General features: G+C 27.0%; 5 protein-coding genes across 7 annotated transcripts in view; 2 read left to right on the plus strand and 3 right to left on the minus strand.

Annotated features, from left to right (window-relative positions):
- LOC106792117 (E3 ubiquitin-protein ligase HECW2) overlaps positions 1-2,575 on the minus strand; it is an 11,389-nt gene extending 8,814 nt beyond the window's left edge. For both annotated transcript variants that reach the window (XM_014758281.1, XM_014758280.1), the window contains exons 1-2: positions 2,283-2,575; positions 245-1,789 (exon numbers count right to left, since the gene is read on the minus strand). In XM_014758281.1, coding sequence (XP_014613767.1) covers positions 245-1,735 — 1,491 coding nt within the window. In that variant the 5' untranslated portion in view covers positions 1,736-1,789; positions 2,283-2,575. The remainder of the gene's footprint in view (positions 1-244; positions 1,790-2,282) is intronic.
- Positions 2,576-2,820: 245 nt separating this feature from the next.
- LOC106792116 (tRNA methyltransferase 10 homolog A) lies at positions 2,821-5,132 on the plus strand. The gene is made up of 6 exons (XM_014758279.1): positions 2,821-3,022; positions 3,118-3,985; positions 4,131-4,440; positions 4,511-4,657; positions 4,732-4,837; positions 4,917-5,132. The coding sequence occupies exons 2-6, from the start codon at positions 3,819-3,821 to the stop codon at positions 5,117-5,119; spliced, it is 933 nt and encodes a 310-aa protein (XP_014613765.1). The 5' UTR covers positions 2,821-3,022; positions 3,118-3,818; the 3' UTR covers positions 5,120-5,132.
- A 2,615-nt stretch (positions 5,133-7,747) lies between these two features.
- On the minus strand, positions 7,748-12,188 carry LOC106792115. Of its 2 annotated transcripts, XM_014758278.1 has the most exons (8): positions 11,925-12,188; positions 11,427-11,822; positions 10,342-10,994; positions 9,478-9,597; positions 8,778-8,874; positions 8,449-8,599; positions 8,232-8,360; positions 7,748-8,102 (listed from the first exon to the last, which is right to left on the minus strand). In XM_014758278.1, the coding sequence occupies exons 3-8, from the start codon at positions 10,782-10,784 to the stop codon at positions 7,825-7,827; spliced, it is 1,218 nt and encodes a 405-aa protein (XP_014613764.1). In that variant the 5' UTR covers positions 10,785-10,994; positions 11,427-11,822; positions 11,925-12,188; the 3' UTR covers positions 7,748-7,824. The 2 variants fall into 2 exon arrangements, with proteins under 2 accessions (XP_014613764.1, XP_014613763.1); XM_014758277.1 differs by having other exon boundaries at positions 10,342-11,822.
- A 951-nt stretch (positions 12,189-13,139) lies between these two features.
- On the plus strand, positions 13,140-15,062 carry LOC106792122 (protein CNPPD1). Its single transcript, XM_014758287.1, has 5 exons — positions 13,140-13,424; positions 13,504-13,600; positions 13,753-13,952; positions 14,037-14,165; positions 14,248-15,062. Exons 1-5 carry the CDS (start codon positions 13,377-13,379, stop codon positions 14,851-14,853), a joined length of 1,080 nt encoding a protein of 359 aa, XP_014613773.1. The 5' UTR covers positions 13,140-13,376; the 3' UTR covers positions 14,854-15,062.
- A 297-nt stretch (positions 15,063-15,359) lies between these two features.
- LOC106792121 lies at positions 15,360-18,387 on the minus strand. The gene is made up of 8 exons (XM_014758286.1): positions 18,087-18,387; positions 17,772-17,959; positions 17,459-17,665; positions 17,243-17,368; positions 16,165-16,206; positions 15,991-16,058; positions 15,730-15,933; positions 15,360-15,649 (listed from the first exon to the last, which is right to left on the minus strand). Exons 2-8 carry the CDS (start codon positions 17,836-17,838, stop codon positions 15,569-15,571), a joined length of 795 nt encoding a protein of 264 aa, XP_014613772.1. The 5' UTR covers positions 17,839-17,959; positions 18,087-18,387; the 3' UTR covers positions 15,360-15,568.
- Between the last annotated feature and the right edge of the window lie 945 nt (positions 18,388-19,332).

Raw genomic sequence — 19,332 nt, forward strand, 5'->3', positions numbered from 1 at the left:
TACTTATGACTGTAATGAGAAATGATGTTAGATTGACTAGTGAACATAACTATCGAGTTGCTGAGGAAGTCCCAAATATAGGGACGAAACGTTCAACGGATAAAGAGATTGTTCATTTAATTTAAACCTGTCCAAAAAATAACATCCCTAAGAATTAAACTTAGTAATAATATTAAAAAATTTTGGATAAGAAAAAAATTTTGATTATATTAACATAAGAATTTATATTATTTTTTAAGCATACCATTGCAGATCTGTTACGAGTTGAAATAGCTTGTTGAGATTCTGTATCAGAATTACTTCCATCGCTACTATTTGAAGAACGAGGATCCATTTCTATACTTTGTGCTTCCTCTAATAAAGTTTCTTGCCTAGAAACGGATGGTTCTAAAAGTGCTATAGCATTTTCTTCTAATTCTGTTGGCTGAATCGCTGCAGCTTCATCTACATTTCTCAAAATGGACATTTTAAATAATTTCTTCCCCTTTATAATATTATTATGAGGCATATCAGTTAACATATTTTCAACCAGCATATCACTTTTGGATGTATTTGCAGATAATGAATCAATTTTATTTAAATTATTTACATCGTACTTATCTTTTCCTAATGAGTCTTTATGGTTAATATCATCTAATTGCAAATTATCCTTGGTAATCATAAAATTGCTGCAGTGCGGCAAATTTGTAAAACTATCTTGCAATTGTGGTGTCCCATTCATTCTACGTAAACATAAAACATTGGTATCATTAACATCATCAACCAATTCTTTATTATCAGTATCTTGTATGCTTAATGGCTTCATAGCAGTGATTAAGTTATAATGGGAATCAAGCGAGTCTGTTTGAGTAGGTAGTGGACTTGACAACCGTTTTGGCACAAATGAATTATCCTTAGTAAAACCACTGGCACTATCTAATAAAGAATCATTATCACTATCGTTAGGCAGTTTTAATAGCTTCATTAAATTCATAGCATTGCTAACATCTGCTGAGCCATTATCAAACGTCGAATGTATATCAGGTAATTCATGAGAAAATGGTGCCGATTTATCTGCATTCATATCATTACAATTATCTTTTGTTCCTTTGGAATTTAAACTAGTTGATATACTGTCATTGTTAGCTTCTGGTTGTTCGTTTCTGGAATTCCAATTAACAGATTTTTCTTGGATTAAATTTCTATCGTGAAACGTTGATTCAAGATCAATTTGTAATTTTTCATATTCATTGTCCGAACTTGCAAAGAAGATCTTCTTCCTAATTAAATTTTTGTGTGACAACAATGCAGGCATTGGACTTGAAGTTCGTGCAAGTTCCTCGTACATAGCATTCTCATTGATGCTAACATCTTTGGAAAGTTCACTTTTGTCATCATATTTTTCTTTAGATGCTAATACGTATGACACATTCGTTTGTAGAGTTTCTTTTTTATTTGGATTTTGCGTAGTATAAATAACATTATTTGTTATTTTATCTTGGAGAGATTCAATCTCCCCTTGTTGCGAAGAACCATTCTCAGGTAATATTTGATTATCAAATGATATGGAAGAGTTACCCGCTTCTTCTATTATTTCAGTTCTATCATTTGATGTAAAAGTCTCTTTGTTATTATCTACATTCGATGAAGTATTATTCGTATTTGCTTTTATAGACGTTGCCAACTCTTCTGCAGGTCTTTCTCTTTCCTCATCTTGGCTACTTAAAGCGTCAATACTTTTTATTTCCGATGGCATTCTTACAACATACTTTTGATTAATTTCATTAATTTATTTTCATTTCACGGGCCTCTGTAACATAAAACAAATATTAGAAACATTAGAAATTCATTAGACAGGGTATCGCAATTACAATTACTTGAAATTACAATCATGTATTAATTATATGTTTCATAGTTAGGCTTATAATTATATTTTATTATCATTTGTATAATTTTCAATTCCTTCGATTCATTATTATAACAATAAGAAAAATATTGACATCATATATGTGTCTGATCAAAAATATTATATTTATAAGAATATAAATCAGTTAAAAAGTAAAACTTCGTGATTTCTAACTTTAAAATTTATTCAATTGAATGAATGAACATTTATTTACAAGAATATATAATTATCACAAATTATTTAAAATATAAAAAGTAAATGTTCTAAAGGTTACATGGAAATACTTGGAGGAGTAATCTATGAAATATTCTTCGAAATAGTTTGAGATAATTTGAATTCATCTAGTCGATATATAAGAAATATTTTCTAATATTAAATAATAAATAATAGAACTTACACATGACACATCTTTCGTAAAAATTCGCAAAAAGACATTTCATTTATTCATTTTACACAATTGTAATTACTTTCATCGACTCGTCTTATTAATTATACACGGATACGTTACACCGATGAACATTGTAGTTTGACAGAAAGATATAGCAGACTAAGCTTAGTATTTTTTAATTTCTTTCTCTTTCTCTATTTCTCACACACAACACACACACATGCAAACATTATAAAATAGAACAGCTAGTAAATGTAACTATACACGTGTTCTGCCATATCATTTGTCCTTCTCGTTTCGTACGATTTTCTAATCCACGAAGAGACAAATATCGAATGGAAAAAGTTTTTTCGACCAATTCAAGCAGAATTTTATTTCGATCGACCAATCGAATTTCTATATTATCGATTATCCGATGCTATTGGTCGTTTCGAGAAACGCGCTTTTAGTTTGAACTCACTAAACATGTTAAGAATTGAAATTAATTTTAACAATAGATGGCGTGAATTTTCTTCATAAAAATTTTATACGTTGATTGGAAAGTCTTATGATTTTTTAAATTAAGATATAATAATGTTCAATAGTTAAGTTCAAAAAGTTTTATATTAAAATATAGTTCAGTTATTTTGTTATTGTCGTGTATAACAATGAGTGACATAACTTCAGAAACTTTAGATACTTCGATATCGTTTAATAAATTACCTGAAAAACATGCAAGTAAAAAAGAGCTTTATAGGAATATAAAAATGGTTATAAGAATAAGTATTAAGAAAATAACTTTCTATAATATCATTTGATTTGATGTTAACGTAACGGTAGGATATGGTATTTTTGTTTGTTTTAGAGCATGCAAGAAATACAACGGGTTGCAAACGATATTGATCAAAATATGAAAAAAATTCGAGTAAATGTAGATATCACAGCTACTCTATTAAATGCAATTAACAACTCGGAGTCTGAAGAAAATTAATATTTATTCTTCGATAAAAGAAAAAAAAAAAAAAAAATAATATAACTTTCATTAAATTTTCTATGAAATTTATAAATACATTCTCATTTTAATTTACTTTTTTAAAATAGAATCGTTTTTATTATTAAATAAATAGATAAATAATGTAGAAAACTTTTTGTAAAGATAGATCGATTAATTATAACACTGTTTTAGCGATAGAAATATTACTAAAACAAGATTCATTATTTTCTGCTTAAATAAAATACGTGTGTTAAATGATTTAAAATAATTTTTGTTTATATATACTACTATATACTTATATTGTGAATAATCTGTAATTATAAAATTAATCGTTTATAATATTAATTGAATAATTTTCGTGATCGACCTATCGATCAGTTAAGAATGGACATGAAATCCGCGAGATGTCGATTTTATTCATCACGTTGCGTATTTGTGTCATGTTGAAAATTCCGACCAATTTTTGGCACAGAAGTTAAATCTAATATGTTATTTGTTTTTATATAATATAATTGTATTTAAATGAAAATATATATTTAAATTAATTCCTAATTTAAATATAAATATAAAATATGGAAAATATTGAAAATATTAATAGATTAGATGAAGAAGTCATGGATTATGTGGAAAACATAATTGATAATAACAAGGTTTCACATAAAGAAACAAATTTAAGTAAACGACAATTAAAGAGAGCAAAAAAAACGGAAAAATGGTTGGAGAAAAAAATTGAAAAAAGGTGCTCATTCTCTATCTTCTAAATAAATTAATAATTTTAATAATTTTGGAGAGAAAAAATATTTACAACTAAGTTGTACTGTATAATATTTATTTTTCTGTTGACAATTAATCCAAATCTTTTTTGTTAATTTATATTTTTGTAGACGACTAGAACGAGCTAAAGCTAGAGAAAAACGTGCTTTTGCTCGTGCAAATAATATAGATCTTGGACCATCTAGAAAAGCTTTAAAAAGAAGTACTATGGCAGAAAGTAGTTGTAAGCTTACCGTTACAATTGATTTATCGTTTGATGATTTAATGATAGATAAAGATATTGCAAAATTGATTAAACAGATATTAAGATGTTACACATTAAACAGAAGAGCTATTGCACCTTTACAATTTTCCTTAACAAGTTTTAATGGCAAATCTAAAAAGGAAATGGAGAAGCATAACGGATATGAACATTGGGATGTACGTATATCGCTACTTGTTCTACTCCCTACGTTTATTTCAAATACACTTAAATATTTATAGATTGCAGGTAAAATTTGAATGCGATTCATATACGAGTATTTATCCAAAGGATAAAATTGTATATCTTACTAGTGAATCAGAAAATGTGATAGATAGACTCGATCACAGTTGTATATATGTTATAGGTGGCTTGGTCGATCACAATTGTCATAAGGTTATTTATAATTTAATATTTTTCAATATCTCTTTTATATTTTTAATTAATTTCATTATTATTATTTTATTTAGGGTCTATGTCATGAGTTGGCAATAGAGAGTGGGATTAAACATGGTCGCTTACCATTAGATAAATTTCTCCTAATGAAAGCTAGAAAAGTTTTAACAGTTGATCATGGTGTGTAAAGGAAATGACATTAATTTAAATATATATATATATACACATAATCATAATCAATGTACAATTAATTTTTTAGTATTTGAAATACTACTTAGAGTAACGGAAGATAAAACATGGCAAGAAGCATTCCTTCAAGTATTGCCAGAACGTAAACAAGCCCAACCAATTGTATCTCCTACAAAGAAAACTGAAGAATATAATCAAACGGATAATATTAAAATAGAACAAAATTGTGATAAAGATATGTGTAATATAGAAAATGTATTCAAACAAGAATAAAAAGTTATAAAAATTTGTAATATTGTAGTTTGTTTATAATAATGAAAATTGCATAAATAGTTATATACGATAGGTCAATGTATGATATAACTATTATCCATTAACAAACCACATCATAGATATGCTGTAAATCATTGAATGATTTTACTTATAATTCAATCATCGACAAACTATGTAAAATTATATTTTCATCTTTATTATTATTTTGATTTATTTGTGAATGATAATGAGAAAATAAGAAAGATATAAAAAAAGAAATATTAATTTAAAGAGAGTGAGAATTATTGATTGTTCATCTATCAAATGATTAATTAAAGTAACTCATTTAATTATACCACATGATTAAACACCTCTGTTAGAAAAACTATATGTGATACGAAAAAAACACAAATTTTTATTAAAAAGAAATAAAACAGAAGATACGATGCATTTTATATACTTATAAAATTTAAATAGAAATTATATAAGAGATTTTGCGAATTAAGATTTGAATTTGTAATTATGGAATTTTTATAGATAATCAGTGTAAAAATTTTATTATTTAATACCAATTATCTACAATTTTATGGTATATTATTTCATTGAAAGAAAGAATAAATACATAATTTATCATGTCCATATTGTGTGTACTACTGATGTGTCAATAATTGCGGCTATTAATAATTAATATTAAAAACAACGCAATATGTTTACACATTTTTTTTGGTGGAAATATAATTATCATGATCTGTTATCTTATCACAGAAACCATTTTAAATAGGCCATAAACATTTTTCGTATAAAAATAGATTCTGTCAGATCATTTATCCTTTTTATTCAATCTTTTGCAGTTTTATGTATTATTATTCCAAATATTACAATAGAATTTTGTAATTAATCTATTTGATTTCCTATACTAGGGAATAAAATGTATACGTTAAGATAATAACATGATTTATCAAACGATACATTTATAGTAAGCTAATTAAAAACATATTGTTTAAGTTCATTTTTATAATATACAATTTGTATAATAAAAAAGGATTAGAATAATTTGTTTTTTAAGAAAAACGCATTAAAAAACGCTTAGATCAATGAGAAATACAATACCAATGGTATCTCTCAACAATTAGTTATTTACCGATGAGTAGCAAGTATAAAATTGTATCATTAAATCCTTTACCGTCTGCTTTACCGCAAAAAAGAAAAGAATAATAATAATAAAAAATCATTACAAAGAAAAATAATTCTAATGTGAATTTCAATAATAATTTTACTTGATTACAAATATAACCCATTATTATATTCAGTCTTGGATTTTATCTCAACAAATTGTCATTCATTTTTTCATATGTTGCTTGAATTCTAAAAACTAGAAGATTTAATTCCATCTAGCTTACGATAAGTATTGTATTATTATTTACACAATACACCATGATTGGAAATATTTGGTATTGTATTTACATGAGATTTCCTGTCGTATATAAAAAATATTAATAACAAAATCGTAATGAGGTACACGTAGAATTAATCTCAGATTATAATAGAGCAGTTAACAAACGGTTCAATAATAATTTTCAAGTCTACAAAATAATAAAGAAATTTGTTGTTGCATGAATTGAACTAAAAAATGTAAAATAATATAGTGTGTTTATTTCATCGGTTGTTTGCAATTGATTGAATGTTAATTATATGCCTCTAGTATTTTTGTTTTTTTCTCTGTTTCCATCTTACGATACAATATATGTTGTAATTTGATGTATGTTCTCGAATATATTTTGAAAATAGCTCTTTTTCATTTACTTATTGTTAATTAACGAAAACGAAAACGCATTCTGAAAACTTGTTAACTGATTTTAATCTACTTATTTATCTCTTGGATAAATATTCAGCGATATTACTTTTTCCTAAATAAGAGAAAATAATGTATGTAATTTACAACATGATACGTGCTTCATGGAGCTCACCCGTGATAAATATATTAATTATTTATAAATACATGAATCAGTTTGTTTACTATTCTCATATAAAGAAATTTTCCTTTCTTTAATTCTTATTAATACACATAAGAGATTATATGCTGCGAAGATTTGTTTACTCTAAGAAATATGGAGTTAATAAATATTTTTCAATGGACAAATTAGTTCTAATCACTTTTCTGCACGGAACAAAACGAGTTAGAATTGATCTTCCAAATTGTAAAACATATTGATTAATCTTATATTAAATTAAAATAACTTTAAGCGTGTGATATATATTCTATCTGTTTTTAATTCTTTATATTATTATATGATATTATCTTTAAATATTTGTCTGTACCATCAAAAAAATGTATCTGAGTATGTATCAATTCAACGTTTCATTGTTAAGTCTAGATCACAGAAGGGTCTCCATCTACACCTTATTGTATAGTTTCTAACTGTTACTTTGTTGTATGTATCTGTACACATAGCATAAAAATAATGATTTTCTTTTTAGTAATTTGTTTTAGTTATATTTTACTAGAATTTTTCTATTAATTTTTTTTCTTTTCATGTGTAATGATTTTTTACAAAATATATATGCAAATAGCGAGAGTGTTAATGTTTAACAAAAATACTTTTTCCGATTTCTATAAAAAAAAAAGAAGCAAGCCAATACTCGTACAAGTTATAATTATATTCTTCCATCTTATTTTGCATGTATGTCACAGTTTCAAAAGAAATATACCCACGTTTCAGATATCTTCATACATTTTTAAAATCTGCAAATTCCTCGTTATCAATAATTACGAATTCATAATCACTTTCATCACTTTGATCAAATTTTTTTTTGAGCATTTCTTGTCTAATATCTATTTCTTCCTCCGAGGATGAACTTTTCTCAAAATGTTTGCTTTGGAACTTAATGTCACCTATATCTGTCTCTTCGCCACTAAGTTCCAATTCTGAGGCAACTTCATCACTGCTATTCTCGTCGTGGGATGGCATTAGAAAATCTATGAGTTCATCATCATTAAAAAATTCTGTAATGAAAAGGACAAAATATACATTTTTGTTATTAAATCTTTGGGTTAAATCAATATAAGAAAAATAAAGTAATGAGCTTTAATTGTTACTATCACTTGCTGATATATAAAAGTAAGAAGTCATACCGTTTTGATTATCTGATTGTTTGCTCAATGGTGTTGGAGAATGGTCACCTGATTCTCCTGCCATCTTTAATACTTGAAGACTATCTTCAGTTACTGCAGGTAAGAATTCTTCTACTTCGCTATCCCATTCTATAACAATTTGATAAAGTACTTGTATTATTAAGAGACAGAACTACTTAATATTAAATATGTAATATTATATTTTTATTATCTTTACCTCTATGTGATATTAATGTTCCAGGTAACTTCAGTAATAATGCAGGTACTGTTAGAATGCTTAGACCTAATATATAGGCGAGAAATACTCCGTTCACAATGCACCCAATTATCCATAGGGTCAGAGATAGGAAACAAGTAGCGGCACAAAACTATAATTTTATTACACAACTTACAAGTATAAGCTTTTATCTTCATTTATCTTCAAATACGTCAAATAAATTGCTTAATGCTTTTTATATACACAGTAAACATATTTTATAAGTATAAATATTATTACTCGAGTGAAAGAACATGAATTATAGTAATAAATATTAAAAGATAACATACCACCCCTGGCTGATCTGCCCGCAGTTGTTGTATGCTCTGGAATAAGTATTTTATTTGTCTTCCTATGTTTTCAATCTGTTCAGCTTTGGGTTGTGATCTATAAACATATTGCGAAGCTTGTTTATGTTGATTCTGAAAATGGACAATTTATTATGCATATGTGATTTGTTTGATCATCTAATATGCATAATGTTCAAATATAGAAGAGCATGGAAAATTTTAATATTGATTAAAAATTGTAAATCTTTTAATAATCTAATATATAAAATAATCATCGAATCTAGAAATATTTCATTTCACGCTTCTGTAAACTTTTCAATATTATATTAATAGGAACGCTTAAAGACTCATATAAAAAATTTTATCAGAGAAAAATAACATTGAAACAAATTATGTTCTCCATTCAAATATTCTATTTAAATATTAATCTACATCTAAAATAACTTCTTCTAACTTTCCGTAACTTGAAATGTAAAAACTTTTTTAATTTAAATGCTTCTCGAAAACTGTGTTGTTAAGAATCCCAAAGCTTTGAACCATACACATTAATAAAGTCCATATAAAATTTTTAGTTTCAGCATCCATAACTTAAAATTCATCACAAAGAATAAAAAAAGAAATAAAAATAAAATTAAAAAGAATGAATAAATTCCCACATGCGCAACCCATATATATATATTTTTGAAGCTTAATAACATACACTAATTTTCCCTTCTTCTCTTCTTGTATCAGCACTTCCAGATTTTTAAAACCCAGAACCATAAAAAGTGCAATGATGCTGGCCGCTGCTAAAATTTGGATGTCTAGGAAAATTATCCCCCTGAAAAATTAGTAGTAAACACTTGCCTTTCATTTAAACTTTATTTTAATTATCCACAATGGATTAGTCATAAAAATATATAAATATATGCATAGCAAAATTAATGTAAATTGTTAAAATTATGAGGAAAAAGTAGGATGGATTTTAATTATTGATAGATTTAAAAATATATAAGTAAATGTGATTATGCACCCTAAACATCACGATATTAGAATGCTGTACCTTAAGTATGTTATTTGTGCAGAAACCTATCGCATGCATTTTTTTAAATTCGAATGCAGCTTATTGAACAAAAAAATAAATACAAATAAATGTAGAAGAATGAAAAACAATGGAGTCGAAACGATGGAGGAGCGTATACGTTCGGGGTTATACATATGCTACGTTATATTTTTTAATGTTTATTGTCAAGTGCATAGATGTGATAATCAAACATTGCTTCTGAAGAAATACGCGTGTAAGTATGTACACACATATGTACGTCAGCAAGTAATGTAACAAGCGATCGCAATTCAAAACGATCGATGTCATGCACGCGTGCGTATGCGTATGTGTATGAGTTAGTGAGTCAGGAGCAAGTAAAGAAGTAGTGTGTGTGTTGCAGTGTGAGTGAGAGTGAAAGAAGAGAATGCATAGAAAGGGAAAGAGAAAGAAAGAGAGGCGCGTGCGTGCAAACACACCTAATGGATATACAATAATCTAAAAAAAAAATGTATTCACAGGAGTAAAGTATTGGTCACTCACCAAAAGATTATACTATAAACACCCACTGTATATAAACTGTTATAAGGGTTTTCCCATAAAATGATATTCTCCAAAATTTTGAAGAATTTATTCATAGTCTCAATATCGTTAACATTATTACGAAACTCTTGGTCATTTTTTGTCTCGAGAAGGACGGCCAAATTCCTTGAAGAATCGGCCTCGAGGCTCATCTTTGTTGCATCGCAGGACAACGGCGATGACGATGTTGCTGTTGCAATTACTGCTGGTGTTGTTGGTGTATCTGCTTTTGGCGGTGGTGTTGGTATTGGTGTTATTGCTGGTGTTGATGGTGTTGGTGGTGGTGGTGCAGTTTCTGTTTCTGCTATTGTAGCTTCTGTTGTTGCTGCTTCTTCTGCTGATGATGATAAAAGCGAACTTTTCAACCCGCGTAAATAATCCGCAATTTTTCCTAGCTGTTCCATGACAATTCTAGGATAATATTTGTTATCTCTTTTATCGACCTAATTCTTCTTTTCTTTCGGCATGTTATACCCTCGAACGGTCGTAGAAAAGTATTTTTAGCGCGTGACAACGAGGAGAGACTTTTCAACAACGAATGAGACTACGATGGCCCGAAGAGGTTCCTTCTCTTCCGTTCCCGAACTACGAATACTGGACGCTTGAGAGGGATGCTAGAGAGGGGGAGAGAATGCTAGTAGAGGGGATGTTTCTCTATATACGTATTTTAACACATTTATTCCTAACTATGAATTTATGTGCATGTATATATAGTGCATGTTTGTATTGATGTATACCTGCGCATGCACGCAATGCACGAGTTTACAAAACATACAAGCTCAATTGGTAGCTGTTTTGCTCTACTAGTTGTCCAACAGAGAGAAAGAGAGATATAGAACTATTAGAAAATACTCTTTATTTACCTATTAACGCAATTCAATCTTAACATTTTCTCTAACATCGTTTATTTTTTTTTTCCAAGCTACTACGTCATTCGTGCATGCGCTTGTATGCCACATCTCTCCCAAATACATATATACCCACACCCATATGCATCACATGCATAAATAGATATATACATGTATACAATTTTACTCTTCGCTTACCATACATTTAACACATAATAATTGCAATGCAAGATCACAAATCGTCATAGTAGTCATATTACTGCACGCTTTTTTACATTAGTTTGCTTTTTTCCGAACATTTTCAAACCAGTATTGTTGTTCATTCCAGTAAATTAATTGAAAAGAAAAGGAATACATTTTATCAACAAATTTTCATTGGACGATGTGCAAGCTTATTTATTCTCTTTGTAATATCTAATTCTAGCAGAGTAACGAAGCAGGGAACATCGTTGAATCTTCGAAAATCTTGAAGACAAAATATTTACTCTCTTCGGATGCGTTATATTTCTTTCTTTCTTCGTTCAATTCGATAACTATTTTTCTTTGTTCTCAGGCCACAGCTCATATGCATAGATGTATGTTAAGCTTCTATAACTGACAAACAAATGTTCTAAAATCTTACGTCTCTATATTAAATTTAATGATAATTTAAAAAAAGAAACATTCATTTATTTTATTTAATAATTTATTTCTTACCGAGTTTCCCATCGAATCTTATCGTTACGATCATTGTTATATCAGGTGACAATTCGTAGAATTTTAAATAAAAATACATAACAATGAGATATCAACGGAAAGAAACTAGCCAATGAGAAGTTCCCCAAGTGGAAGCCATCATGTGACGTATTCTTAAGGTCAGACATTTTCTTCTTAGTGACGGATCACTTTTGATTGTTTCCAACTGCATTGCATTGCATTCTATGTCAGTATGATACGCAACACAAATTACCTTATAAGTCCATTATTTTACAGTTTTTTTTTCATCATTATACATAGACGTTTACCTAATTTATTTCTTTCTGGAAACATATTAACGAATTTTTTAACGCAATTACAATGCACACGTTTAAATGTTTATATATAAATACTGAATATATGTATATAATATTTTAATTTTATTATATAAGGATAATACAACTACAATATACAATATACAATATTCAATATAATATATACAAGTTAAGATAATAAAAGTTAATTACTTTTCTTTCTTAAGATATTTTTCAAAATTTTTCCAAACCACTTTAAATTATCGTTATCTTTCTAATTTTATCAAGCTTTCTAATTTTTATTTGTTATTAGAACTATCGTTGTTTAATCATAAAATTACAAATAAATGATTTTGTATTTTATCATGTGATTAGGACTTTGTACGGTTTACACTAAATTGTATCATTATTAAAACAATGCATACTGTATCTTCTAATGCTGTTTGTTATTCAAAGTACAATAAACACGTTTCACCGAATTATTGCGCTTTTGATTTTATAAAATATAATTAGATATATATTGTATATAAAAAAAAATCTTTCTCTAGAAAATATAAATTCTATAAAATAATATAAATATGTTCATATTAAGACAAGTAAATATGTTATTCGTATAGTTCGCCTAAGTCTTTAAGCTAAAACTATATTTGCGAAGTATTAATTAGATCTAATGCGAATGCAAATTTTTGGCTTCAGTGTCATATGTTCTCAAGGTATTATTATTATTATTATTTTCATACATTCTACTTTATCGACAGAACGAATGAAAAGTAGATTGCATGGATAAATAAGAATAATTTTTGCATCATATAATCTGAAGTATTTAAATGCATCTTTAAACATTAGTGTATGCTTGCTTCGAATTTTGTATTAAATCTTTTTTATAGTATATGTGATTATATATATATATATATATATATATACATATTGTTAGGGTTTAAACAGGTTAGGGTTATAAGACAATCTTCTTGATAGTGCATTAACTCTATGGTTAAATTCATAACACAACATAACGTAACAATATATCTATTTGTTATTCCTTTCGTATGTTATTCGCATCGTATTTCTCATCTTTCCCAAAAGATTTGTAATTATCTATTTTTAAAATAACAATATCTGAAAGTATCAATAATATTAAAGATCATTCCAAAATTTCAACATGACCAAAAATTATTCTAAAGAAACGTCTATTCCATCTAAATTAAAGGTAAACATTATTTTTTTTTTATCTTCTTCTAATTAACTTTTATCTTTGTTTATATATAGACATGAATCATTTTTTCTAGGGCTCCAAAGATCATAATGATTTTTTAAATAGGATTACTAAATCATTATATTATATCGAATTTCCTGTGACAGATTGCCTCAGTTTGCCTGTTACTGGTTAGTAACGAATCTTTTTTGATTAACTGTTATGATTTTCATTTTATTTGTCATAACCACTTTTTATTTTTGTTGTTGTAAAAAGAATGATTTGTAATATTTAACGGATAATAATTAACGTATTTTTAATGAAGACAAATTAATGTTTTTAGAAATGGCGGCAGAACTTTTTAATGGGGTGAATCATACGTTAGATCGATTAGATGTGGAAAAAGCGAGTAAAATTTCTAGAAATGCCTGTGTTTCCCCATGTTCTTTGATCTTAGCATTATTGTACATAGAAAAATTAAAAGATTGTAATCCGGAGTATCTCCATCAAGTGGCGCCTTCCAAACTGTTTCTTGTTTCTTTAGTAATATTTCATTTTCTTACATGCAAAATAGATGTTACGCATTAATTTTCTTTATTAAATAAAGATTATTTTATTTTTCTATAGATGGTAGCTACTAAATTCTTGAATGACGACGGAGAAGAAGATCAAGTTTTTAATCAAGAATGGGCTCTATCAAGCAATCTAAGCATATCACAGATGAATCAATTGGAAAAAGAGTTCTTAAATGCTATTGTAAATAGAAATACTATTGTTTCCCAAAGCATATACTTAGAATAGAATATAATTTTAATGCTTTTTTATTTATTTTCTATAGGATTGGTGTGTATATGTTCAAAATCAAGATTTTTGGAAGAAACTACAAGAACTGGAAAAAACAATTGCCTATAAAGAAGCTCAAAAACGTGGCTGGTTTTCTTATACAGAATTAAGCTGTCTCATGGATTCCATTAAACTGCTATCTCTTGTTCATGAATTTATAAATATATCATCTGTTTGTTTAGTAGCATATGCTATTGGAGTTGTAACTATTTTGGGATCTGCTATAGTTACCAGTCATTTGCCAGGTACACAACTTGGTTCAACGATATCAAAAAATACTGAAAATATAACAAACGTAAGCGTCAATACGGTCGAAGAAAAAGAAAGGCTAAACCAAGATATTGAGATATCTGATGTATTTACAACGATGGATTTTATACATGCTACAAAATCTGATAAATCATGCAAAAGTAATGCAGGAGTAAACACATCTTGGAAATGGTTACGTTCTATTGTTAATTGGTTTCAAGAAGATACACATCTAAATTCGCAAGCATTAGTACCAATGAATAATGTACACTTTAATGATGATATTTCATTTTCTATTATAAGTAAATTCATTATTAATAGTAATTCCTCTACAATATTAATTGTACAATGAGAAGAAAGATCTGCATTAGGATTTTTTGTTTGTTTTGACAAAGATCTTAGTATTTTCTGTGAACATTTACGCAAAAAAAAATTATTTGTACATTGGAATTAATGATAGAATGGTTTTTTTTTTTTTTCTTTTTTTTTGTTACTTAAACCATAGATAAACTTTATATAATTTAATTAGAGATTTTATGAAAGTTGCATAAAGATATACAGATATATATATTTTTTGTATCAATTTACAGACAATGTATAAATCAGATTATAATAATAATAAGTCTCCATAATAAATATATTCTGTAATAATAATCTGGAAATTATAATTTCAACAATATTCATTTATCTCATACCTTTCAGAAAAGAACCTTAAGTGACTTCAATAAGTAATAAACTAATTACTAAATAATTAATAAATAGAAAATATATATATAAATTATATATATAAATATATATATTTTTCTTATCTAAATATATATATATGTATTTATACATATACATATTTATCATGCGTACATATCTATATATATATATAATTCATACTAAATATTAGAAAGGATATATTGAAATACGAAATGGGACGATTTCGTGACATTTATAAATATCGCTTAAACATGTATCTCTATTAAGATTCATAAAATGATTTTCCATTGAATAAAACTGTGCCAATAGTTTTATAAATATTTTTCCATGTGATTTAAAATGCAGTAGCGCAATAAAATTGTTTACCTACTACAGAAAAAGTTTACAGCTGGTATTGTTACCATTCCGAGTAGACATCCTATAGTAATTCCAACCACTCTACCCTAAATCATTATAAAAGTTAAATATACTAATGATGCCAAATACAATATAATTACTAACATAAGTTTAATTCAAAACTTACTAAATTTACAGCCATCCTTGTCCTTCGCAGCTTTGATTGTGTGTTGGTTAAATGTGGTCTTTTAATTCCTACCTTTTCTACTAAAGTTTCTACCCAATTTGTAGATCCGATTCCTATGATATCGGATACCGTATTTCCTAAAGCTGCAGCTGCCATAGTTGAGATAGGAAATTTGTTGCTCAAAACCATTTCGATGTAGTCACCCTAAAAGTTCTAAGTTACATATCGGACACATAAATTGTATTAATCCTCAATACATACAGCAACTATCATGATGGCATTGTCGAGAAAACCGAAGGCAATGAATGGAATACTATTTATAAATGCAACTGTAACATTTTTTTACATCATTATTATTGATTTAAATCTAAAATATATATATGTGCGTATATGTGTGTGTATATATAGATAGATTTACATTATTACATTGCATACCTTTTAAAAGGACTTTATTACTTAGTCTTGCATCACTTTCAGCTGTAATTTGAAAAAGAATATCAATTTTATAATGTAGAATTTTTACTATGAAGAACTTTGCATGGTATCTCATATAAAGAAAAATATGTTACGCGTTGTGTTTATTAAGAGTAGTAAAATGAGTAATAGACTGTATAATTTATAATATTAATAATAACAATAGTAATAATAATAAGGGATAAAGTATTACCAATTACAATGAATTTTGTAATTGTTAAGAAATTTAAAAATAAAGATTACGATTGATTTACTTAATATCAATCAAGTACACATAATTTTAAAAAAGTGATCATTTTATTATAAGAATTAACGTACATTACTCCATTTGTGATGAAATTCTATGTGTAGTAAAATACAATGAAATTACATGACCATTTTCAAATAGCATACTTTGCATTATAGAAGTATTACTAATGTAAAAATCAAATATGTTATATCTAATAGATTATACACATAAAACATAACATCTTAATGTGAGAGAAAGTTATTTAATAATTAAAAAACAAAAGCCTATAATTATTAGTTTCCTATATGCATACATTTGAATAAATACGTATTAAAAATACAAATAATTCATTAATTAAGCATAATAGATACATTAAAATCTGTAAAATTAACATAAAAATACTTATAAATATAATGTTATAATATTTTTCTATCCATTAGAAAAGAGGAATGTTTTGTAACATGCGCAAGACCACGTTGTGAGTATTATTTGTGTATGTAAAAGATTATTTGTTAAAGTCAAAGTATCTTTGATAGTAAAATGAAACGATATAAGAAAGATAAATCATTGTAAATAAAAAGTTTAGTAGAAAAGTTTACAGAGATATATGTAAATAAATATAAACTTACATAGATATATTAGTAAAATATGTATTAAATGTTTGTAACTCTATTTTTGAATAAAATTCATAGATAAAATATTGACTAGAATTGATCACAGAGATGTGTTTGTACATAGAATTAATTATAAAAATAAAAATTAAGAATACGTTTGTAAATAGTTTTCAAATGAATTTTTTAATATTATTACCAGACTTTTGAAGAAGCCAATCCTCGGGGAGAGGACAATAAGTACCAGTAGGATCAACCTCACCAAGATTAGGCAATTTAGTAGGCCTTCCTAGTTTACTTCTCCAACGAATACCTGCTAATTGAGCTGAAAAATGAAGATACAGTAATATGATTAGATTTTTATTCTTTTATATATAAATAAATATATATATATATATTTAATTTAATAATTTACCTTCATACGAAGCTTTCTCGTCCAGTGATTGATATTTGCTCAGAGCAGTCATGAGAGTGATTCGTTCCTCTGGAGATAATTTTCCTGCTAATATGTTAGCTTGATCTTTAGTTAAAACATTTGGTGGAGTGTTGTTGTTCGAAAATACATCTCTTCTCAAAGTATAATATGCCAAGGGACTTTTATGAAATCTTCTGAATTTCACTCCTGAAATGTATGATGTCAAGAAAATGTTCTATGAATTAGTCACATGCTATTTATAAGAATTACAAATTTATAGTATTTAAATTTGTTTCTTTTTTTTTTAAATTACCAAAACTGTTCATCCCTCGGTGAAATAAATATATTTCTCTTCCTAATAAATTAATTGACACACTCATCTTCTATAAATAGTATAACGGAAACACGAAAAAATAAACGTACAACGATATTGCGATTATCTTTCAAGATATTAACGACTTATCGTAATTAGAAATGCTGTCATCGAACAAGACTTCGTTCCTATATCATGAGATTTATTGACACAAAAAAAAATGATTAGCTTTTTTTATTATATTTAAATTAAATTGTTATTAATCAAATGTATCGACAAGTACAAATGTTAATAATTATTAATCAAATTGATTACCTTTTCTTTCACTTTATTTTATTGAAATAATCGATAGTAAAATAAATAGTTTTATCTTGTCAACCGGTGTGATACTGTTAATGATGTTCGCTACCTTTCACCTGAAGCATGTACGACTTTAGCGATAATTGTAGAAAAAAGATGAGTTACGAGATTAAATCACGACATTTGTCGATAATGTTGTGTGTGACACGAAATGAAAACAAAATCTATATTAGATTTATAATTGTTGTTTTTTTCTAAATGTATATAGAATTTAATTACACATTCACTTTGTGTAAACTACTTGCTATTAAAAAGTTACTAGGAAATAAGAAAGTTTCAAATATATTGAATTTCTAGTAACTTGGCTAAGCCGAAATTGGTAATAGTAGTGCTCTACCTTTATCTTACCGACTGAGATCTGATGGTAACTTACCATCAGAATTACCGACAGTAAAAAAACTTCCCGCAGAATAAAATTTATAAGTGCTATTAATTGCTCATTTATCCTTTATAATTGCACGCTTATTAATTTATTATTTCATTAGTTATTTATATTTAAAAACCTTCTTGGTCGGTAAGTCGTATTACCGACCGAGATCTGATGGTAACTTACCATCAAATTACCGACAGTAAAATAATTTCAAACAATAAAGCGAACAATTATAGAGAATAAATAAGCAATTAATGAGCAATTAATAGCACCTATAAATTTTATTCTGCGGGAAGTTTTTTTACTGTCGGTAGTTCTGATGGTAAGTTACCATCAGATCTCAGTCGGTAAGATAAAGGTAGAGCACTACTATTACCAATTTCGGCTTAGCCAAGTTACTAGAAATTCAATATATTTGAAACTTTCTTATTTCCTAGTAACTTTTTAATAGCAAGTAGTTTACACAAAGTGAATGTGTAATTAAATTCTATATACATTCTATATACATTTAGGAAAAAACAACAATTAAAAATCTAATATAGAGATATTTTGTTTCAATTATTAATTGTGAAGGAGTTTACTCGATAAGAACGATTGTCTTGGAACAGGTACAGGAAAAAGATTTAAAATTAAATTGATTTTCATAATTTAAAATAAATCGAAATCGGATTCCTAAATAATTTCTAATTAAATTAAAATAATTACACATACACACACACGCACATAATTATCTTTGTAAATACAAAATATGAGAGCATGATCTAAAAAACGAACAGCGTAGCAAACGTTATATTTTTATTAATTTGGGTAAAAAGAAATAAAAAAGAAATA

Source organism: Polistes canadensis, unplaced genomic scaffold (assembly GCF_001313835.1).
Source record: "Polistes canadensis isolate GaletaPanama2010 unplaced genomic scaffold, ASM131383v1 scaffold_379, whole genome shotgun sequence".
Classification (NCBI taxonomy): Eukaryota; Metazoa; Arthropoda; class Insecta; order Hymenoptera; family Vespidae; genus Polistes; species Polistes canadensis.